We start from the raw sequence: 24,009 nt of genomic DNA on the forward strand, positions 1-24,009 counted from the left end.
CCTAACTGTCAGCAGTGAGACGTTCACGGACCTGTGCCGTGGCTCCACTCTTGTAGAAAAGTAGTCTAGGATGTGATGAAGCCGCGCGTCTGATGTGTCCACGGTCCTCGTCACCAACTTCTCCGAGACCGTTTAACCGACAATGACGGACATCCGACGCACACGACGATAAGAGTCGCAGGACGAACCAAGCACTTACCACGGAACCGTCGGTGTTTGCGTGGCAGCTGCCTGAACCCGGAGACTCGGGTATTTTCACTTATTACACGTAGCATATTTCTCTGTATTGTAATCGGAATGACGACATTGCAATGACTCAAATTGTTGCGATTTCACTTCACCATGCAAATAGTTGGACCTTAGTTGTGTAAGTGTGACTCTCATTTGCAGGTCTGAACAGCTCTCCAGAAAATGATTTACTCAACAGCCAAGTGGGAATTTCATTGGTGTCGGTGAAGCCAAAGGCTTTTTGCTCATATACGTTCTCCATCAGTGAGCAGCAGCAGGCACCATGACCTTTTTAATGAAAAAGAAAAGATTTAAGTTTCAAGTTCACTTTACACTGGAGGAACTGACTGCGGTGCCTTTTGTCAACGGAGTTCTGTTCTGCAAGATCCGGCTGGTGGATGGAGGGGATTTTGCCATCCTGTCATCCAGGTACGGTTTAACTTTCATTTCCCCTGCTGATCCTGAGATGCACATGATGTCTATAGCTTGTCTGTAATGCTCGTGAACGTCTTCTTAACTGCCACCAAAGTGGATGAGTTTTCCATGGCTGCAATTTTCGACTGGTAAAAGACTGTCATTGACCAGATTTCGAGCCTTGTTTCTCTGTCCCCGCGTACTGATCGATCAGTATCTCCTCTCTGGTTTGGGAACATCAGAAGAACCTTCAGCTATTGCAGGCCGAAGGGGAAGGGTTAGGGTTAATCATTTCTTTCCCAATGAAAGTTTTGTTATTGGTGAAAAGATTTTAAAAGATTGTCAAATATTGTGACTCTAGCTGCCGTATGAAAACGATAATATATATGTCCTGGTCAAATGTGGTCACAGAGCCTGGGTCAGATAAAACTCTGCTGTAATGTCTTCATCGGAAGCTTGTTCTTCCAACGACTCAGCAGTTTATTCTTCTGACACGTTTTATGTTTTTTGCTTGTAAATACTTTGAGTGTCATTATTGAATTTTCTGTAACGTTCTTACACAGAGTGATACAGGAAGCGATCTGAACTCTCTGCTCTATTTGTGTCCTTGTAACCTTGAAATTGTTGTTTTATGAGTTCTGAAGAATGGAGAGAATGTGTTGTGAGAACTGGAAAAAGTGCATGTTTTGCAAACTTCTCTGTCATGGCATGAGATTTTCATGTTCTCAGCACCTCCCTAGTTCATGTCACACTTGGAACCGCCCAGCCTGAGTCACTTTCCAGTGTCTGATATGCTCTTTAATACAGCTGAGTGAGAGATTAAGACAAGTTTCGCCTTCTATTTACTCCCTCTTGAAGACTCCCACGGCGCCGTCTTGCTGAAGTGTTTTTCGAAATACTTGCTGCGTGCCAACACCCTGCTCTTTGATTATTGTTGGCGTGATTCTGAAATGAGGCCTCGTTTGAGGAGTTTAAGGAAGAAAATGAACTTTGGTCCCTAGTGAGGTTTCATTCAAGAAGCATCGTGAATTTGTTGGTGCGTCAGGTGAAGTTGTAGAGCTCAGATGCCAGGGAGTCAGAAAACGAGGTCAGGATTAGGAGAGAGTCCCATATTTTTTAATGTAAGGAAAAGCATATTACACTTCTTCTCTATTAGCATGTTGTTCGATGGGACAACTCTGTTGTACCAGTGACAGGAACTCAGCAAACCTCTTATCCATCTCATGCTCCGCTGTGTACACAAAATTTTAACATTGAAATGTTACCCGTCATGTAGCTAGTTTGTGGAAGTTGTGTGGAAAGAAAACAATGGCTGCCTGTTCCAAGAGGCATCACTCACTTCTTTTCTGCATGGGATATTTCGAAGCTATCCATGAAGGTTCATCTTTGGCTGTGATCTCATCACAGTTTCAATATCATATTTAAGTCTGACTCGCGAACCTGTACAGATGCTGATCTCTCCCTGAACCTCTGGACCTGACCCTGAAGTCACCCACCCTATTGAGGTCACATTAACATATTTGCTGAGATTTATGACTTAAGCACCTACTTGAGCTGCAAGGTTAAGCATGACCTTTCAGTCAAAACTTTTAGCCTGGGGATGAAAAGAGCTTTGACTTCCAGCTCACCTCTTCAGTGCTGCTATCATCAGTGTGAATACCTGTTGGTCAGTCATGCTTCCACTCATGTTTTCATTGATCACCATGTTCTGTTGGGCCTCATTTAACCAATTCAAATAACTATACATAGTTTTTTGCTGCCATTAAGTAGATGTTTTTTTTGCCTGGTGGCCACATTAGGATCTATGCTGCTTGTGTTTTCATTCGTGGACACTGTTCCTCAATGAAGCCTGTAGGGTGCATTTAATCATGGTAGATAGATACAGTAGCTAAACTAAACTAGCGTAACCCTCCTCAGCCTCACATTTGTGTGGAGACACTGGAAAGTTGTCTCTCAACAGTTGTGTTGAACTGAAGCTTCCATGTGTCCACCCCAAAACAGCCGAAACACCAGTGCTCGCAAATATTTACAAGTTTACTCCACTAGACAATTACACAAGACAACACAACAATTACGTCTTGTCTCTGTTGGACGTCTGGTTTAGTAACAAGCCATGTAGAACAGCTGTGACCCCCCCAATCAACAGCTAAAGGCAAATAAGGCTGTTGATATTCAGAAGCAAATAAAATGTTTTTTTCTATACATTTTGGAAAGTGAAAGTAACAGCTTAGCAATAGAGGTGGAAGCCATGATGTCAGTGTTGTTGGGATCTTGACTCTTCTATCTTCATGTAATTATTATAAGTCCCTTTTGATGTTAGCGATAACCAATTGTCATATTGGCTCTGGTGAGCTCTCTCTAGCCAAATGGATCCTCAAAGGAATCACACTGACAGCTCATGCTGAATAGCACCATGGTGAATCAAAATGAAAACTGAAACACAGTATACCAAACTGAGGTTATCCAACAAGGGTTGTATACATCAGATTTACAACAGATTTAGTTACATCAGACTGGTCAGAGAAAGATGTAACAACCAGTGCAAACAGTGCATCTTTGTTTATCTTGCCCCAGTGGACTTTCCTCATTTTAGTGGCTGGGAAAATGAAGGATTTATGGCCATTGTTAGGTAACATTTATTATAGCTTTACAACGTGAAGAATATCCTGTAAATTATTGTTGCTGGCAAAGTCAAGCTCCTAAAGGTAAAAGTTCTCCTTCACCACACTTTACTTTAGTTATTGTTATTTTCTGTAATGTTCTTACACAGAGTGATACAAAAGAAGCGATCTGAACTCTGCTCTATTTGTGTCCTTGTAACCTTGAAATTGTTGAGTTGTTGTTTTGATGAAAAAAAAAAAAAAAAAATATATATATATATATATATATATATATATATATATATATATATATATATATATATATTCAGTTTCATAAAAATTACTTAAGTAAATTGTGGCGAAAGAGAACTTTTGTATATATATATATATATATATATATATATATAAGTGTGTGTGTGTGTGTGTGTGCGCTCTTGGCTTTACCACTCTGAGATATCAAACGTTTTGGAGAGCACCTTCTGTAGCATGAAAAATGCTCCTGCTAAAACCACCAAGCTGATTTCTTTAAGTGGTCACAATTCACCTCACTCATTCATTAGAAGTCTTCCATTATTGTGTCTGGCACCAGAAGCTTCTGCAACGTGGAAAGTGAAACACTGAGAACTTTTCTCAAGTGTCTGTCTTGTGGTGTGCTGTCAAGTGTGGGTTTTCTTTTCACGAACAGACTAGTTAATTACTCCTAAAATCATGTTTCCACATGTTGTAATTGATTGTTTGATGTTCCCTTTATGACTCAACCTAACTGTTTCCTCTCATGATCTATAAAATATTCTAGGGTGAGTGTCCCAGCTCATGAGTGAGACTGTTATTTTGTAGCAGTGTTGATTCATGCTTTATGTTATATTGTGGTCAAGAGAAAGCTGTGTGGTTGGTTGTCATTAGACTTCAGGGTAGTTGCTCACTCAGTACAGGAACCCTGGAGGAAACCGCACAACTTGTGTCTACCTGTTGCACAATAGTGTGTTTGTGAGTGCAGGGCTGTAAAAATGCAGCGGAACCTGTTCTGGGTCTGTGTGGGCTCATTGATTCTGGTGTTGAGATCCTCAGCTCCAAATCGCGATGCTGGCAGAGTAAAGTCTCGGGTGACATGCGGGAACACCAGACTTGAGCATTCCATCAGGAGAAACGTTCCACGAGAGTGAGCGGGAAACTTATGTAATGAACTGTTGAAGATGGCGTAGATAAAGAAAAGAATCTTCTAGCAAAACATTGTGTCATATAAACAGCGCAATAAATTTGAAAATCTAAGATAAATTACTGCTGGTAATATGTTATCACAGATTGTGGAGGGTTTATGTGTAGCTTGGGTGTTTGCAGTTGTTCGTAGAAGGAGGGATGGAGTGTTGAGTGATTCAAGAGCTGAGCTAAAAGGCAAAGCTCTCCTCCTACGTTCCCTGACAAGTTTTGAGATGTGTCCAATATATATATAATATGCTGCACTACCAGTGCTCTTTTTGTTCAGGTTTTGTGTTGTGGGCAGTGCAGGAGGCTGAGTGTGCATTTAAGTGTTTTGTAACCAAAGTGCAGATGACGACGAGTGTGGAACAATGTTGGTGAGCCATGATGTTTCGAAACAAGAAAGACCTCTTCACCTTCTTCTCCTCATAACTCTGCTGTGTTTACCTCTCATTCCTGGTGGAGCAACAGACGTGTTTATGGGCAGGGGAGCAGTCGATCAATCTCAAGAGACTTCACTGCCTCCCAAATTCCACAAATGAGCACAAATACACTCCCTTTGGCTTTTGTCCTCCAGACAAGTCCTTGCTCCACCCTGCGTCGCCCTGCTTCCCAACCTTGTGTTGGAGAGTTTACACTCTAATCCGACCGTGAGTCACTTGAAGGTGAAAGGCGAGTCAAGTCACCTGTTGTGATGGGGAATTACATAAAAGGTTAATAAGTATGGCAATGTAGTGGGGTGTTGTTGCAATATCCAACTTGACATGGAAATCATGGAACAATATGCTGCAACAAAACGGGAAGAAAAACGCGACCATGAGATTTCTCAATTGGGGCTTATAAATTTAGCATTTTAGCCTTGTTGGTTAGTGAATGCGAGTGACCTGTGCCCGTACACTGCTTCCCATTAGTCTGCAAAAAAAAGCCAGGAGAGTTGCAGCACGGCCTGTGGATATTCTAGACCCATACTGGTAAAATATGGAGATGTTAAGGTAATAGTATAATTCTGAAAGGTATGTCAGAGGAAGATCAATTTCACTTAACAACATGTCATCCAGTTCTATCGCTGCAGTGTCAGTTCAACAGTAAGAAACTGACTTGACACAGTTATATGCAAATGACCCCTAAACCTGTTTTCTATCTGGATGAGGGGAAACACCCAGCAGAAACACGGCAGGGGTGTGTGAGATCATAGAGGGCTCATTGTTTATGACGCAAGAAGACATTTGATCATTCGCTGCGTGTGTTTGTGGCCACCTAGACCTGTGATACACAGGCGCATGTTGCTGGGTCACACTCTGTGTGTCGGAACAATATTTGAAATTGTAGGTTGTAATATCTGGAACATTCTTGAACAGCACCCGCTGAACTCTTTTGGCTTGGCCTAAAATATTTACAACTCATCATTAAGCTACGTCCCGCACGACTCCAGACGGAGCAAAGATGTTTCTCTGGCATGCTTGAATTGTGTTTTGTTGTGTTGAATCCTTTCCTTTTGTCATGCTTTTTTTCCTTGTTAAATCTCCATCCATGCAGTCTTGTTCAAGTCTCCATGATTGATGTTTTAGTGATGACATCACATTGTATTATGTGGTGCATGTGGAATTGGTGCAGTGAAAAATGTTCATAGGACTCATTGGTGATAAATTCAGATTATTTGAATCAATTCATTAGTTTTGTCTGTAATTAATACATCTCAAAGGTTTAAATGAATCACCCTAACATTTATGTAATCTATAAAGGAAGTGTTGTGTGTCTTTGCAGACAAGAGGTGCAGCAGAATTGTGTGCGATGGAGGAAGAAGTTCTCCTTCATTTGTAAAATGAGTGCCAATCCTGTTACTGGGGTTTTAGACCCGTGTGTCTGCAGGGTGTCAGTTCGTAAGGTGAGCGGCATGTCCATTGTTTAAAGTCTTAAAGTCAGTGTATGTAACCACGCTGTCGTTCTTTCGTCCTGCAGGAGCTCAAAGGAGGAAAAACGTTTTCAAAGGTAAGTGTTCTCAACGACCTGCTCTGCTGACATGTGAACTTAGAGGAGAGTTGCTTATAAAGCAAACAGCCGAGTCACGCATTAAATACCAGTCGTGTCAACAACACAAGTGAGTGGCATGTGACTGTGCAGTCAGCAGGACCTGAAGCACATCACACCTGCTACAGTAAGTGGCGTGTGTGCTTGTCACAGCCACTCCTGAAGCTCCTGCGGTTGGTTGGCATCAGTTATTGTTATTGGATCACAGCTGCTGCTAGACCGTCTTCATAGCCCAGCAACAGGCATGTGCCACCACATGTCTGTCACAGTAGGCAGTCTACTTATCATACTATCATAAATAAAATCCCAACCAAGCCACGCTTCCCATCGATGACCCTTTGAACACCAGGATTAAGGGCGAGGCAGCTGCTGAATAAACTGTCAAGTGGGTGGTGTGGTGACCTTTTAAAAGTTGACTCCAGCCTTTAAGCTTGCAAAACAAATCTAGCCATGGTCATGAACTGCACATTCAAGATCTGTTTTTTTTAACTGTTGAGAAACTCAAAAGGATCACTACTTGATGATGAAAGAATCCAAGAACATCAAGGCCACCTGCCTGTCTCTACATTCAATTGTTTCAAATTAAAATAGAAACACGTCATTTGACTTCAGGTTTTATTGTCTGATTCCGGGTAACACATTTTGGGTGAGTGAAATGTTCCCCCGCTGAAGTCCAAACAATTTTGTTTTCTAGTTGTTGTTTTTTTACCACCCTTTTGGTATTTCTCTTTTGAGATATTTTTCAGTGACCAGAGAAATACTGACATCTTCACATGAATTATTAAGGTCAAAAGGATACTGAAAAAAACAGTTAAACTCGAGGATCATGGGATTTTGAAACATGTTGTCCCATAAAACCCAAACTCGTCAAAAGCTATTGATGTTTCCAAACTCATAAGCATCATGCTGACACACAAATCTTTGCTGCAGTCAGTCGGGGTTCACCACTGTGCTGACGGGACAATCTTGAAACAGGAGGTCAAAGGAGGCTATTGACATCAAATCTGCCTGGGTTTTTTTCCCTCACTTGACTTGAGTAAAAATTACCTCTTCATTTTCTTTCTTTTGTCTGCTGCCTGCAGCTCGGCTTCGCTGATCTCAACCTGGCTGAGTTTGCAGGCTCCGGATCGACGGTTCGCTGCTGCATCCTCGAGGGCTACGACACCAAAAACACTCGTCAGGACAACTCCATCCTGAAGGCAGGATTACCTTCCTTCTACGCAAGCAAACAGAACACACTAGCACTAACTTGACTGTCTACTATCTCCAGGTCATTATTGGAATGACCCTTCTGTCAGGCGACCCCTGCTTCAAACTGTGAGTGGTCAGAAACCCATACTGACTTGGTTCTGGATTTATTTGGTTACATTATTTTTATTTCTAGCCCTCCGAGTACAGCCAAGTCCATTTCGATTGGTGATGAGGACCCAACGCTGCAACTGGATCGTAAAGGGGACAGTAATGAGGACAGAGTGCAGCCGCTAGGTGGCGTCATAGAGGCAGCTCGAGCCTCCAAACCCAGACAGTCCTCAGTAAAAAGCTTAGGTAACCAGAACTGGTTCTGGGACACAGCACGGAACACGTGAGGTGTTCATATTTGGTTGTGTTTGGATCACAGGTCTGCCAGAAGAGGGCGATGGCCCCGACGATGTCTTTCACAGTGGTCACTTTCGAAGTTCCAGCTATGCCAGCCAGCACAGCAAGATCTCAGGTCTGAGTTTCCTCCATGTGACTTGCGCACTTCCTCTTCTGTCAATGGCTCCGCAAATTTGTCCTGTACCTTTACATTTCTTTGTCTCTGGTCGGCCTTCATTTCCTCTATTTTTTTTTGTGACCTTGTTCCCACTTATCCCTTCTTTCATGATTTCTTTTATTAGTTTTAGTCACTTCGCTTTCACAGTCATATTCGTTTCTTCTACTGCTCTTTATATGTTTACTTTTCTTCACACTTATTCATTTATTTTGTCCACCCTTTCCCCCTTTTTTGTTCTTCATTCTTTGATTTTATTTCTCCTATATTGTTTGCTTTTTGTTTCGCAACATCACTTCTCTTTCATTGCCCCTGGTCATTGTCCTTGTTTCCTATAATTCATCCTTGCTTTCTTTCGACTTTCTTCTCAGTCCTTATTTCCTCGCTAATCTTCCCCTTCTCAACCTCACCTTCTATATCTTTCCTCCGCTGCAGGTTATAGCACCGGTCACTCCCGCTCGTCCAGTTTGACAGACCTAAATCACCATGGAAACGCCTCTTCAAATAGTAGCAGCAGCACCTCCTGTGCCTCTCCGCACTCTATCCAGCCTACACCCACCACACCCACTCAGCTGCAGCGAAAGAACACTCCCACCAAACCGGAGCGCCCCCCTCCCCCGTCGGCAGCTGCCCTCTCCAAGAGGTCCTCCAGGTGAGTCAGTGAAAACGGTCCAACAGGTTCACTCGAAGGTGATAATGCTGACAAGTGGGCGTGTTGGGGCTGCACTCGTCCACTCTTTTTTACATCCAGTCTTCACATTCCTAACATTTTCCAGGTGTAATGCTGACGTGTCTTTGGGTTTCGACTTTGGCAGGCTCTCCTCTCTCTAGTTGTAGTTGGTATTTTCCTCTTCAACTCTTTCAGCAGGTTGGTTTCCTTGTATGTTCCAAGTACTGAGAATTCTGACTCACAGAAGGACCAAGAAAAATACAGTTGGGATTAGCATGCATTAAACGCCCCTTTATTATGATAAGGGTTGTGTTCGAGTGGACTTCTAGTTCTGTACTGGGCAGGTGGGGAGACACCCACTGAGGACGAGATCATGTGATCTGGTCCATGCATAGTCTTTCATCTGGTCAGTAAAGACTGCAACTTCTATCTTCATCACATACAATTCCACTTATAACTCATACACAACTCTGCATGAGTGAATGAACGATGCTATGTTAGCTCCACCAAGTTGCCACTGAGCTTTTATGTTGGAAGAAACATCCTGTATGTGAGAAATTGTATGATTTTGGACAGCTTTGACACAGTATGTATCACGAAAACTCTGCTCTGTCACACAACTAGCATTGTTCAGCTCAACATCTGCAGATGGACAGTGGTCAGAGAGAGAGTTCCATGAACAGTTACAGCTCTGATAACATTAAAGTTCAGAGAGACAAATGTTGAAAAGCATTCTATTTCGAAGAGTGCCTGCATGTACTCGTAGAACTGACATTACGTCCGGGCAACTGCTGTATTGACATGGTGTATGCTAGAAAACTCAATACATTCAAATCCTAATTTCTGGTTTGGTTATTTTACTCATCCGATGAGTGACACGAATGAATAATTATTGCAGATCATTTAGCTTAGCGTCCATCGTCTTTCTTATGGTGCCCCCAACAGCAGGAGGAAGAAGGAGTCGGTGCAGCGGCAGCACAGCTGTGTGGACGACACACGCATCGATGCCGACGACATCGTGGAAATGATCGTCCAGAGCCAGAACTTTTCCGACAGCAGCAACAATGAAGGTCATAAGAGCTGGTGATTTTACATGTTCTAAGACAAATTCAACTTTCAAAGTCATCCTGGTTTTTGGTTTGCCCTGTTTCCAGACAGCAACTTGCAATTGTTTGTGAGTAAAGACGGGACGACGGCCCTAAGTGGAACGCAGCTAACCCACAGGTACAGTATGCGTCAACCAGATTTAACTGCAAAAACAGCCCTTCGAGAAAGAAGTAAAATATTCTTATATTTAATCAAATTGTATTGTATCAAGCTCATACATCTGCCAATGGGGTAAGCTTTTTATTTGCTTGGCAAGAATTCCTAAAATAAGACCTTTCCGAACTTTCCGAAAGACTGACATGAGAAAAACACAATTTTAAGTAAGCGTCATGTATATATATGTCATGCATATATATATATATATATATATCCTAGCAGGCTTGACTGTTTAAGTTATTCTGAACACAGACTGACAAATCTGCTTAACCCTCCTTGGCAGAACGGCATACAAAATATAAGCAATGTTGTCTTAAATCAACTCTCTCATTTATTTTCTTTAAAATAACTTACAATATACAATACAATTGCAATACAGTACAATTAATCAATTCAGCTTCCAAAAATAGGAGCACTTCCACATTCCAGATCCAACATAATCAAATACATTGGAAAGCCAGTTTTGATTTTAACCTCACAAAAATAATGACTCCAGTTATTGTGGCAGCATAGCGTACCAGGAGCTTGTTTCCTGCCATTCTTATATCGAGTCATTATACAAACTCTGTTACTCTTAAAATAAGGCAAATTATCTTGTTGTCCATTGGGTTCAATTGTAAAATATTTTTTAGACTCTTTCTGCTTCATTCTTGCTCAAAATTAGCAGGAATATCTCATCAAAAAAAGTAAGTCATACTTTCTTATAATGAGATATTTTTTATAATGCAAAACATACTTGAGAAGATTTCAATTTTTGGGGTAGAAAAGTGTTATTTACTTGAAACAAGTTTTATTTACTTTCTAGAAATTCCTTTTTTTGTGTAGTAGTGTCCAACAATAATGGTACTTGTATAATGAAAAAAAAATAAAAAATTCTAGTCAAACTCATGCAAACAAGTCCAGGCCTTGTGTGTATGGCACAACCCCAAGAGTAATGAATAGTGGCGTTGAGGTTTGCTCACCTTTTTATGCCTGTATTTGTTGCCATCATAAAGTTAGATTTGACCTTTCACACATATTTTTTTGTCTGTCAGGGTTTCGCCTGGAATTTTCGAAGCAGTGATCATTGAGACGCACTGACAAGGATTGTCCACCAGGTTGAGGTCCCGCCTGTGCTCCTGGCCAAGACTACTCGGATGACGTAGTTGCATCGTCTGTGGTGCGCAGCGGTTACTTTAATTTACTTTATGTTTGAGAGATGATTCTGAACCAATACAGGAACATTTAAGACTATTTTAATATTATTAATATACGTCATTTATCAAGGACAAATACCTAAGAAGCTTTGATTGTGAATGTTAAAAAAACAGCACTTTGAAAGGATTGTCACTCATGCTTTAAAATTACCACTTAAACTCTTTAATGATTCACAAACTCAGTAGCATCTTTCCCCTTTGTTTCAAGAGAAATGAACTGAAATCCTTCCTTAATCACATTGTGATATCTCAGCATTTTTGCCTTTGTTTTAATTACAACTTATATATATATATATATAATGAGTATAACCCGATTTTTCTGACAATTTAAAGCATGAGTGACTTACTTCTCTTCGCATTCTTTTTTTATTAAGCCTTTTGTGTTGTAGTTCAGTCTCCTTAATCAATTTGAGGCTACTCAACCCCCAAATTTAGTTTAGTGTGGTGCAAAGTATGCAACACTTTCATGAGAGCAGATGAAACAAATTCTGTTATTCAAAGAGCAAATATAGTGTTTGTTTGTGAACGTCAAGATAAAGCAGATATTTTGGTTCCCAAATGTGATAAGACAGTTTACAGGATTTAATCCTGCTCTGAACGAATCTATTCTGGGTTTTTTTTTGGATGTTATTGTTTACTCCCAGCCTCTGTCCAGAAAGACATAGCCAGGATACAGCACCCTCTAGCGACCAGAGAAGCAACATGGGCCGGTTGAGTTCTCCCAGCCGTTTGCATTGTAAAGGCCATAATAGTGTGGATTTAACCTACCTTTGCAGATGTTTTCATTAAATGTCTGGAAGTAGAGTGGATGTAGACTTCAGAGTGTCAATGTCCAGATCATTTAACATCAGATATTGCTTGTAGAGACAGGTGATCTGGTAATACCGTAATTGTTTCAGACGACGAACTCTGGTCGAGTCAGAAACTGTCGATTGCAGTCTAAAAAAACACATTAAATGAACTATCTTAATCATGTAATAGCCAGCAGTCAGTTGTCGCCTGTATTTTGGGGAAAAAAAAATCTAAAAAAAAAAATCTATTGAAGTGCAAAATATGTGATCATGCTCTCCACTCCACCACACTGTCCTGACAGGAATCAGGCCCCAGGCAGGGAGGCTACATCTCCACTTAGACACAGTTGCATTTTGGGATTCTTCAATGAGAGCTGGGAGAACACAGTGTGACCTCTTCAACAAAGCAGCCTCAAACTGATTGTGCTTCTGAACAAGACGCAAGTGTTCATTCAAGCTACTGATGATGTACAGGCTGCATTGTAGTACAACACTGATGCAGCAAAGGCTCTGCTGTGAAAACCAGCAGAGTGAATACTAAAATTGAATGGAAGCAGGACTGATGGATCAGATATTGTTGTTGCTCTGCAGAGAATAGAAGCTCCGTACTATAAATGGACTCCAAACAGGAAAAAAGTGCTTTATTGTTGTATTAATCTCCACTTGTGTTTGTGTAACCATTTTGCACATTGTACTGTCGGGGTAGATGACCACTAACTGGGACCCTGGTGATGAGTGATTTTTATTTAGTTGTTGTCAAACAAATCCAGTTCTCATGTGGCTGGCCCAGATGATCCATTGTGAATGCGCTCACCAATATGTGGCTTTCATTTCCTTTCACTGAACTGGGCACACTTTATAATACACTTCTGCAACTGCAGTTCATCCTTGATCATTTTTACTTCTTTCAAAAACCACATCAGAATAAATACATTAAAATGAGGTACAATTACAGTCATTAAATCATGCTTTATTCCTCATCATCTTTTTTTATCTAGAAGATACTGCTGCATATTGCTTGCTCTTTTGTGACCTCACCAATAGACTTATCATGTTAAAGAGCTTCCTCTGACAGTGCAACTGTTTGGCGGCCTCAGTGAGGTCAGTTGTGCAGCTGCAGCGGAACAAAGCTGCTGTTGTATCATTCGTATAAAAGATCTGCATTCCACTGGACTCCAATGTCAGCGTGTGTACATACTGTGATGTTTGTGATGATGGTCGGTGTCACTGTGTGTCCATTTCGCCACACACCTGTACTTATTTGTGGGGTCACTTTCTGCTCATGGCCGTAATAGTTTGAAGTTTTTCTCTGCTGATGGGACTCTCAGGAAGGGGCAGCTGGCTGCGCTGATGTATGACACCTGGCTGCTGGGAAGTCAGGGAGTCCACCATTCACGTTATGAATTCAGTTCAAATGAAACGTGTTTTTTATTTTAAACTGCTCTGACCCAATGCAACAGGTCTGTGCGATGTTTGTGGCCTGTATTGTCTGACCAGCTGGCTGGTCAGGTAATCTTTTTTTAGAAGTTATTGTTGATATGAAAACAGCAATAAAGGGAGCACTAAGAGATATGTTTGATCACTTATTTTTTACTGATGGTGAGGGTCTTTGTTGTAACTTTCTTTCTGAAGGATATATTTTGTGCTTTCTATAAACATGTGTGACACATTCATGTACTGTGATTTCACAAGAATAAATTAAAAAGAAATAGAGTTGGTCTGTTGTTTTATGTTTCTGAATGATAGCATTCCAAAGAACTGACACAAAGAGATGAAACAAACCTGTGAGATTTTAAAATCAGTCTCTCTCCTTCAGCGGCTGGTAAATACATGCTCATTTGTTTAAGGGTATATGACAGCAAAACGCAATCAATCTGACCAAGCTTAAGTTCAAATTTGGTGCTGCTATTTCGAAGAAAGTAAATGCAGTGAGCGAGTCGACCGCTCGGGGGCAGCAGCGTCTCATCAGCTCATCTGTGAACCATCGATTAAAGAAGAAGAAAAATCGTAAACGTCAGCGACCAGACAAAATGGTGAGATTTACTTCTATTTTGTCTGTGAGACTGTGCTTTTAAACTACCGCTAGTCTGTAAACTCAACTGTTTAAACTCGGTTGAGTTGTTATTTTCGTTCGGGTGCACGTTGAGAAACTGCTAATGGTTAAACCTGAAGAAAAAGTGAAACTCAACACATGAACTGCAGGTGGTTGTGCCCACCTACACTCCGAGGAATCCCATGTGATGCCTCACGTCTGTGAGTTACTGTGTCATGCATGTGTTAAGCGACATCTATCGTTGTAATTCAGGCTACAGGAGTGGATCAAGCGGCCGGTGCGAGTCTTGTGGTCTTCAGCCTGGTGCTCTTTACATACTACACAGTCTGGGTCATTGTTCTGGTACGTGCGACTGTATGAAAATAGAATGGTCTCTGCACCTGTGATGATGATCATGTGCTCCGTGAGGCCGTGTGTGGTGGTCAGCACCTCTCATGGGAAGTGGGTGGTGGAGGCTGGTGAAACCAAGTTCCTACTGTAGCTGGTAAGCTTGATGCCAATGAGGCCGAAGCAAGGCAGCTCAGCCTAACAAGGATCGTCAGCGACAGTGTCTGAAAAAACATCCCAGCCAAAGTCATACCGTCCATGATATTGTGTTTTGCTCTTTTGCAGCCATTTGTGGAGAGGGATCATGTACTACAAACATATTTCCTTCCTCGAGAATACTCGGTCATCCTTCCAGGCGTCGCTGCGATTGTACTGCTCATCTGTATAGGTGAGTACCAGAGTGTGAACAAGGTTCAGCTACCTGAAACTAGACCAGTGCGCCCCCAGTGAGTGGGTCTAGTTATTGAAACCAATTTGTGTGATTTTAATTCAAATGTCTGTCTCTTCGACAGGAGCCTTCACTGCTGTTGTCATGTGGAGGAATCGCAAACCAAAGAAAGCGGACTGATTTTATATTTTTATGGAGAATGAGCATGAGTAGCCTCATCTTATCATTTCCCCCAAACATTCCTGCCCTCTAACAGCATTTAGAATAAGAACTATGAAGTTATTTTTGTTGAACACAATGTCTCCTGTTTCTTTGTCGCTGTGTTAACAGTAAACAGAACGGTTTTGTTTGGAGGCGATTAAACCCCCGGGGATGTTTTCGATTTTCAACCTTTGTTTTCACACCACTGACGAACAAAGGACTTACTTTCACATTATCAAAGCTCGGATTCCACAAAGGTCAGTCTGTGCCAGGACTTTATTTGTGAGCGCCTGCCTCACTTTACTGTAAATGTATTTTTGGAAGTGCTATGGCACGTCTCAACAATCTTCTCAATAAAAATGCTAATAGATTTTAGCGTGACAATTTACAGTAGCTACTTTGTTCCTGTGATCACGTATGTTTATATTTAACTTGAATTCTGCTCACCAAATAGTTGTCAAAAAAATAAATTACAATAAGATGCCTGCACGACTGAAGGTGAGTTCTAAGGGGAATCTTTTCATCTCATCAATGACAAAGACTAATGCTTGTTTAGTTTTGTCATTTGTTTGAATTTTTTGCTTTACCTTATTCTTTAAATAAAGATGTCAATATTTGGGTAGATTCTTCCATTTCCACCGAGCCTTCTTTAAGGGCAGCCAAGACAATATTCTCTGATAGTTACCTACTTTAACTGTGAACAAACACGTCTGAAGAAAGGCTGTTTGCTCACTTATATCAACAGTTGGATGAGCCCACAGGGTTTCTGGCTTCAGTGATGACTGACAAGAAAACACCCTTTTAAATGGGTAGAACGGTGAGCTTGTTCATGTTCAAACCTTGGGGTTTAGTTTCATTTGACTGTATATATATTTTCATTTTGACGGGTTTGGCTTTTTTCTTTGGCATATTTATGCCATTGTTGAATTCTAACTGTGGTGCAGTGGATGCATCCAGCTGACTAAGTGGGTGTGGCCGAAAGGCTGGCGTGCGCGTAACCACTGATCTCCACACAAACCGACAGCAGCAGACCAAGCAGTAGATTCAACTCTGCATCGATCACCGCACGGCGAGTAAAAGTCGATTTATTCTTCATGTTTATCATCCTTTTGCATCTGTTAGTGCATTTTAGAGAATGTTGCTGTTGCATACAGTTCAGTGATCCTGATTTAGTGTAAGATGGGCTCCCCACTGCATTGCAGATGGTCATCACACAAAGCTCAAGAAACCTTTGAAGAGGTTTGTAATAATCCCTGACAAGGACATTTGATTCCTTCGTTTGACGCACCAGTGTTTAGATTTTATTGAAAGAGCACTAAGTCTTGTTCGCATTGTCAAGCCAGGTACCAACAGTTGCCAGTGATAAACCTCATAACTGTGGTCCAGAAACCTTACTGCACCAAAATTCAACCGACACACACCCCACATGGTGTGGCTGCTTTCTCCTGGTTCAGAGTAGGAATACTTCTGCAGAAGTTAATGAGAAACAACAAAAACCTACACTTTTCAGTCACCTCCATTCTCTGTTTGCTAAGAGGGAGGAAACCTGAAGCGTGAAGACTTTGTGGTAAGACAGTTAAACCCGCTTCACCACTGTGAGCCTTCTAGGGAGGTCAGGTTGTTGTTGTTCTATTGGCTGGATCATAAGGATGGATCCATCCAGCAGATTCCAATCTCTTAGTTCTATGAGATAATTAGATTTTGTTTAATGCTCGCTCGTCAACTCCCAACATTTTAGACAAGTATGCCTCCATAAACTTAAGCCTCCATGACCACCACAGTCTCCTGTTGGACCTCACACTTCACTGAGTTGCTAGCCATCTATCAGTTCTGTATCCACCACACTCCATGTTTTAATGTTTTTTTTGATCCGTCTGTGCAGCTGCAAACAACTCAAATAGTCAAAATACTCAAAGTTCATTAGTTAAAACCGCAGAATTTCCATTTATCGAAGTCTGCAAGGCCACTGAGAGTTCATGCTGACATCAACATTTCCAAATTGCGTGGGGAGTTCTGTGCATGTGGTGCAGCTCTGGTTGATGCACTTTGTTAACTGGGTTTGGAATTTCCAGCTACATATGAAAACAAACTATTGGACTGATATTTCTTTCCATGGCAGAGGATGACTTCTTGTTGATTCTTGTAAAATAAAATTATAATATGTGCAGTGAGCTTAACTTACTCTTTACAACAATACCAGACAATACCATGTTTGTCTTTTCCAAACATCTGTCACAGACAGTTTTGTCAAATACAGTTTACAATGCCCAAATTCGCACATCTTTACATGCCATGTTTAAGTCTGTCACCACCTGTATGTAAAAATTACACCCATTTTTTCCTGATGTAGCAGAAATCTTTAGCAATGTTTTCTCAGATTTAGCAAATATTTGTTACATTTGAGACACTTCACTTTAATATCATGTCCCAAATGTTAAATCAAAATGTTACATTTAAACCCATATATTAAATCTAAATCTTAAATCTCAGTTTTAATGATTTAGACAACTGCAAATCCGATTTTGAAATGGCCACGTTGTGGCAGGCGTGCAAGCTGCACTTCAAGGTGCTGGCTTCATTCCTCTGCAGGCAGCGTCACAGGTAGCTCACCTGGCAAAATACCGCTTTCCAGTTGCTGTTGGGTGGCCATTTCAAAATCACAGACTTTCAGGTACGAGCCTGATGGGTGGGCGGTCCGAGGAGCAGAAGGGACCGTCTATATCTTTAAAACTGAGATTTAAGATTTAGATTTAACATTTAGAGTTATCATTTGGATTTAACATATAGATTTAAATGTAACATTTAGATATGGATTTAACATATAGATTTAAATGTAACATTTAGATTTAGATTTAATATTTTGATTTAGATTTAACATTTACATTTAGCATTTAGTTTTAACACTGATGAAAATTTGAACAGTGGGATGTAACATTAAAGTGTAATGTCTCAAATATAACAAATATTTGTTAAATCTGTAAAAACACTGCCTAAATTTCTAGTAAATCAGGAAACATTTTTTTACATTTGGCGCCCCATAGCCCACAGCCACTGTTGGGTATTATTTACCAGTGAAAAGTACATGAAACAGCAAACCTTTTCAAGAGTCTCTTGAAAATGTTTGGACCAGCACAAAAATGCTTCTTCAGAGGTTAGGCCGGAAAGAGTTTCAGTATTTAAAAGTTTAGCATCAAATGGTTGTGTTTGATGTATTCTTCATTGGTTAGCCCATTATTGGACATTCTGTTATGAACCTCTGAGCAATAAACTGCTCACAGAAATGTAATGAAGGTTACGTTATTTTCCACCAGTGGTCCATTGCATGATCTTGTCCTGCTAGCGTGACAACAAAAGCCAGTTGCCTTCTCTGAGCTGAGTTTTTTCCACACCACCCTCATTATTAGGTCATATCCAAAGTTCATCATAAATCTCCGGTGTGATGTGTTTTCCGGGATTTGTTTCACAATCAGATGCTGAGCTCTCGAGTTTCACTGGGAGTGATTTGGTTAACGCAGACTGGTGCCTAGTAGTCCGGAATCTATTTTCATTTTACCACAGTAGAAACCTCCCTGAGGAGACAGAAGCAGTCGAGTAGAGGCGTCAGCAAACCTGTCACAGTTCCAGCGAAATCATTCTGTGCTGGGAATTCAGGGGCCATGTCAGTAAATACACACCTGCAGTGAATCGGTGAGCAAAATCATCATGAACCCATGACCCATGTGACGTTCGGCTGAACCAGAGTTGACGTACCATCATATTATCTGCATATTTCAGACACATTTATTAAAGATCAACTTTTACACCTCAGTATTCCACTGAATGTTAAATACTACACTTTCTGTTCACCTTTTGTTATGCTTGACAACAGCCCCAGTTAAATGGTTTTCTATCATTTTAGCAATTACTCTTGGCTACTTTTATCATGGATTTTGATGATAACCTGTTATCTGATGACCCATCTGCTTGTTGAAGCTTGAATGCCTTATTTTCTGACATGCCATCTACGCAGTAAGACTTTGCATACAGACATGTTTGTTGAGTCTATTTCAAACCCACTCACAGAGCCAATGCTAACAACATGGACTAATATGGTGCTGGAAACAGTCAAGCATCAGACCACTCTGGCAGCACGACATGACATTACTAACTCACACGTCCAAAAGCTTGTTTACCCTCATCAACTGTCCGGGGTGTATATATGTGTGTGTGTGTTTTGCAGAAATGAGAGACAACACACTAAAGCAAATGAACACATGTTAATATTTCGGAACCGTTTCCCTTCATGGCACCTGCTGTGGAAAGTGCTGTGGATTATTTGCAGGGTCGGTTCAAGGTGACACAGATGCAACTCCACTCATGTTCCATGCCCGGTGACGGCCTCGGGCTACCATCAATATCATTTTTGGCTTATCGATCAGGTCAATCTACTCAGCGTGCGGACTGCGTTTGGCTTGGTGTTGATTTGTGAATCACATCCACTCTGGTTGGAGGAAGAGCATTGTGGCATGAGCGAAGCACGGCCCATGAATTGTCTCTTTGTGTTGGTCGCCATAGTAACCTATATCCTTTTGTGTCAGTCACTGGCCTCTCACTCCCCATTTCACTGGGCCCTGGCAACCTTTCCTGCAAACACTGTAGCTTTTTTCCCCCCTGACTTGTGTGTTTCTATGGCTCAGGTGGAGATGTCTGTGACTGCAACCGGTGTCGGCGTCTCAACTGACCATCAGGGCTCTGGCAAAACGAAGAGAAGGAGGTGGGGTGGTTTGAGGCAACGGTGGAAGCTTCTGGGCTTATTTGAGATCGATCAGCATCACGAGTTCTACGGCCTGACCTGCATGATGAAGGAGGGACTTGCTGCTGCCATTCAAACCACCATCGACAATGAGCCCTCAGTGAGTAGGCTTCTTAAATGACTCAACATACTGCTGTGAAGTGTCTCGCCTTTGTGAATGTCTCGACACCGCTTCATGTACACGGCCTCACCAACATCTACACCAGGAGAGTAGTAACTCATATGGCAGCGTGTGCCTGTTAACATTATACATAAGACACTCAGTGCAGCCGCTCACATGTCACATGAGGATCTGTAAATAAGACATTTTCATGGCAGGACACTCACTTTCATGCCCAGACTGATCATTCAAATCCATAAGTAATAATAACACTGTAGTCCACACAGCTATACATGCTCACATGCATATACAGTCCACGTAACTCCCCTTCTGCTTCTGCAGGTTCAGATGTCGGATGGCGATTTCAAATCAGAAGTCACCCGGAATCACGAGGTGAGCATCTCTTGAGTCTTTGGCAGTTAGTTTCTTCAGTGATTTTGAGTGTGTGTGTGTGTGTGTGTGTGTGTGTGTGTGTGTGTGTGTGTGTGTGTGTGTGTGTGTGTGTGTGTGTGTGTGTGTGTGTGTGTGTGTGTGTGTGTGTGTGTGTGTGTGTGTGTGTGTATTTGCAGAACTTTACCATGGACACCTTTGCAGGGCCAGTGTTTGCCAGTCTGCGTGGAACTTTAGGAATCTCGGAGCAGGAATATCAGCAGTCTCTCTGTTCGGAAAACTGCTACCTGCAGTTTATCAGCAACTCCAAGAGCAAGGCCGACTTCTTTCTGACGTACGTCACCAGGCACTGGACACACACCCACATATTTGAGAATTCATAGCTACAATGGCTGGAACTCCTCGTCCACTGTTAGCATTGTTTATCGTCTGGATAAGCAATGCAATAACAGTGGATGTGTGACAACCTTTGTCAAGTGCTTGAGGTAGTTCAGATGGTCTGAAGATAGATAACAATTGATTTTCTGCATTGTAGAAATGACAAACGCTTCTTCTTGAAGACACAAAACCAGAGGGAAGTTAATTTCCTGTTGGGTAACTTGAAGCTCTACATGGAACACTTGAAGACCTACCCCCATTCCCTGCTGGTCAAGTTCCTCGGTACATATTTTTTCAATTGTCAATAAAACACTTGAATTCCAGGACTACATACTTTCCCACCAAGTTTTTGAAAACATCTCTGCTATTCTTTCACTTTTATAAAAAGTCACAGACATTCCAATGTGTTCCTAGTTAATGCTTGATGAATTAACTGTCTTATGTTTGTGATTCCTCATTAAGGCGTTCACCGGATCAAGGTACCACACAAGCGAAAGGTGCTGACGAATATTCCGCAAGAGATGCTGTCTGGGGAATGGGATAATTACTCTTTTTTTTTTTCTGCAGAAATATTTCATTGTGATGCAAAGCGTCTTTTATCCAGATGATCGAATCAATGAAAGGTTAGCTGTGCACTTCTCCCCAAAAACATCTGCCTGTCTCTCTCTCTCTCACTCTCACTTTGTTTATATGCAGCTACAAATATATAACAGATGAGAATAACGAATCCAAAATGTTTTACAATGTAAGTTTCATTTAAATAGTAATAACACTGACACATTAATGAATGGCATTTATAAAGAATTATATCTTAATATCTTATTCCAGGGCATCTTTACACAGACCAAAGTAAGAGATAGTTTTTTTCCCCTAAACCTGTTTGTTTACAGTATTAAGTGTATTGAGACAGAAATGTTAGACATCAAAGTCAAATGACTCATTTGAAGGGCCTGGGTACTTAGCAACTTCTACAAACATGACGTCCTTCCTCAAACAAAACTCATACCTGTAGTACGTAAAGCATGATGATGATTGTAGGATTTTTCCATTGTCTGTTCTCTATCACGTGCAGTAATTGTAATAGTTTGAAACCACTGATGGATCAGACTAGTGCTGATGATCAGGCTGAACTAAAATGAGGAAAGCGTTTCTTTAACGCGCAACATTGGTATCATTTTCTTTGTTCCTCACCTCACCAGCATGTTGAGCTACTGAAGCGGCCGCGTGCGCCACTCAGCCGCTCAGTCCACCTTGCTCCGGCTACAAAACTTGAGACAAGTCGCATCATTCTTTAGCCCCTATGTTGCACAGCGGTGGCAGAGTCAGTGGATAATGTTTTTGTTGTATGAGAAATAGCGTGACAATTGGGAATGGCCAAATGTGTGTGTCACACACTGTGTGCATGAGATTTGAGAGTCCTCGCCCCAGCAGAGAACAGCGGAAATAAAATTAATTGCAAGTTAAATATGACTGTAGTGTGATTACGTTTTTATGGGTTTGTGTCTTGTCACCCAGGTATGACATCAAAGGGTGTGAGGTCAGTCGTTGGACAGCACCAGCGCCTGAGGGAAGTCCAATTATTGTGGTTCTCAAAGATCTCAACTTTGAGGGCCAATACATCAAACTTGGTAGGTCCAAAAGCTGAACTGTGACTTCAGCAAGGCTCATCATGCGTGTCTCTACAGACAGACAGCGCTCCTGGTTGCTACAGCAGGTGGAGATCGACACAAACCTCTTGAAGAGGCTCAATGTTTTGGATTACAGTCTCCTTCTTGCTCACCAGCCACTACATAGTGATGAGCGCAACTCCAGCCTCTCCTTTGCTAATGTCATCATGAGAGCCAAGCGGTAAGACCCCAAATGTGATGGTGGTTCACTAAAGTTATTCATGTTGATATATTATCGCTAGTTGTTTTGGCCTGTCTCAGGTGATTCTTTGGCTGTAAAATAAGCCTCTTAATTTTAAGTTAGTTTAAATCTTTATAAGCCTTTAACCGCACTTAACATAACTCACACGTGTCTTTTCCTGTCTTGGTTTGCCACCTCTAGGTCAGTGAATCCGGCGTGCGGCCCCTCTAAGGATGTGGTCACATCTGTTCCAGGAGCAGTTCAGGAAGAAAATGCTGCTTCGTCATGCGCTGATGTTGATTGTTCACAGAAGTCGCAAATCCTGAGTCCAGAGAAGGCCAAACTGGGAGGTGGGCGAGGTGAATCATCATGCTTCAAAGCCCAAAATCTACGTCTCCTTCCCGACCTGAAAAACCCTCTGCATGTTATCGATGGGCCAGAGCAGCGCTACTTCATCGGGATAATTGACATTTTTACAGTTTACAGCTTTAAGAAACGGTTAGAGCACTGGTGGAAGACACTGCGACACCTGGGTCGCACCTTCTCAACCGTCAGTCCTCCTGCTTATAGGTTACGGCTCTGCCGGTGGGTGCAGGACCATACTCTGTAGACCTCACTTTTCCCCCTCAAAAATGACTACATTGCATTAATAAATCCTGCCGGTGACAACAATCTTTGTTGTGTGGCGTCCTTCGTGCCAGCCAGTGTAGTGGGGTGTTTTCTTGGCGCAATATTTTTAATTGTTCATCCCACACTGTGTGAAATGAGTATCAGTGCAATGAACAGCCAGCTCCCTGGGGGCCCCCCAGAATACAGCTGGTTCTGTTTGTGGGGGAGTTTTGACATTTATTGAGTTGGCAACAATAGAAACTGAAGTTTTTAATCAGGTAACGTAACATTTACACAACAAGTTCACTACCCACAGTCCTTTGCGACACAGCCCCCACCCAGCTGGATTACATGTCCCCAGTAATCCAAGGATCGACATTAAAGGTGCTGAGGAAGCCACCGTGGCCTCCGTGTGTGTTGCGGGGTACAATCAGGAGCCCGTGGACGAATGGGGGACAAGGTCCCTTGTTCCCCCACAACATGCTCTGCAGATGGAGCCAATGGTTGGTGGGGTGCCAGGCGGTCTCTATGAAGGACCACCATCCGCTTGGTTGACTCCTGTACTGCTGTTTGGTATGACCACAAGACCAGGGGGAGATGTAGGTCCTAGTCCCACGGATGCCCCTCAGCCAAAATAGCAAGTTGTGTCATCAGAGTCCTGTTGAACCGCTCCACCAGGCCGACGCTCTGAGGATGCAAGGGAGTGGTCCGGGTCTTCTTCACCCCCAGGCGGCGGCACACTTCCTGAAAGACTCTGGCCTCAAAGTTCCAGCCTGGTCACTGTGG

General features: G+C 42.0%; 2 protein-coding genes across 8 annotated transcripts; both read left to right on the forward strand.

The window, feature by feature from the left end:
- Positions 1-30: 30 nt before the first annotated feature.
- On the forward strand, positions 31-13,838 carry LOC128752487 (protein FAM102A-like). Its single transcript, XM_053853744.1, has 12 exons — positions 31-249; positions 391-657; positions 6,204-6,324; positions 6,399-6,428; positions 7,550-7,666; positions 7,738-7,784; positions 7,852-8,012; positions 8,086-8,178; positions 8,653-8,869; positions 9,833-9,957; positions 10,042-10,111; positions 11,185-13,838. The coding sequence occupies exons 2-12, from the start codon at positions 512-514 to the stop codon at positions 11,228-11,230; spliced, it is 1,173 nt and encodes a 390-aa protein (XP_053709719.1). The 5' UTR covers positions 31-249; positions 391-511; the 3' UTR covers positions 11,231-13,838.
- Positions 13,839-14,109: 271 nt separating this feature from the next.
- On the forward strand, positions 14,110-23,625 carry pip5kl1 (phosphatidylinositol-4-phosphate 5-kinase-like 1). 7 transcript variants are annotated; one of them, XM_053853828.1, is made up of 10 exons: positions 15,086-16,179; positions 19,783-19,998; positions 20,341-20,391; positions 20,568-20,722; positions 20,924-21,048; positions 21,229-21,263; positions 21,334-21,389; positions 22,282-22,394; positions 22,452-22,614; positions 22,816-23,302. In XM_053853828.1, the coding sequence occupies exons 2-10, from the start codon at positions 19,789-19,791 to the stop codon at positions 23,222-23,224; spliced, it is 1,317 nt and encodes a 438-aa protein (XP_053709803.1). In that variant the 5' UTR covers positions 15,086-16,179; positions 19,783-19,788; the 3' UTR covers positions 23,225-23,302. The 7 variants fall into 7 exon arrangements, 6 of the variants coding, with proteins under 6 accessions (XP_053709803.1, XP_053709801.1, XP_053709802.1 ...); XM_053853826.1 differs by having other exon boundaries at positions 15,086-15,604; positions 22,816-23,301; XM_053853827.1 differs by lacking the exon at positions 15,086-16,179 and adding an exon at positions 16,186-16,345.
- Positions 23,626-24,009: the final 384 nt, after the last annotated feature.

Source organism: Synchiropus splendidus, chromosome 1 (assembly GCF_027744825.2).
Source record: "Synchiropus splendidus isolate RoL2022-P1 chromosome 1, RoL_Sspl_1.0, whole genome shotgun sequence".
Taxonomy (NCBI): Eukaryota; Metazoa; Chordata; class Actinopteri; order Syngnathiformes; family Callionymidae; genus Synchiropus; species Synchiropus splendidus.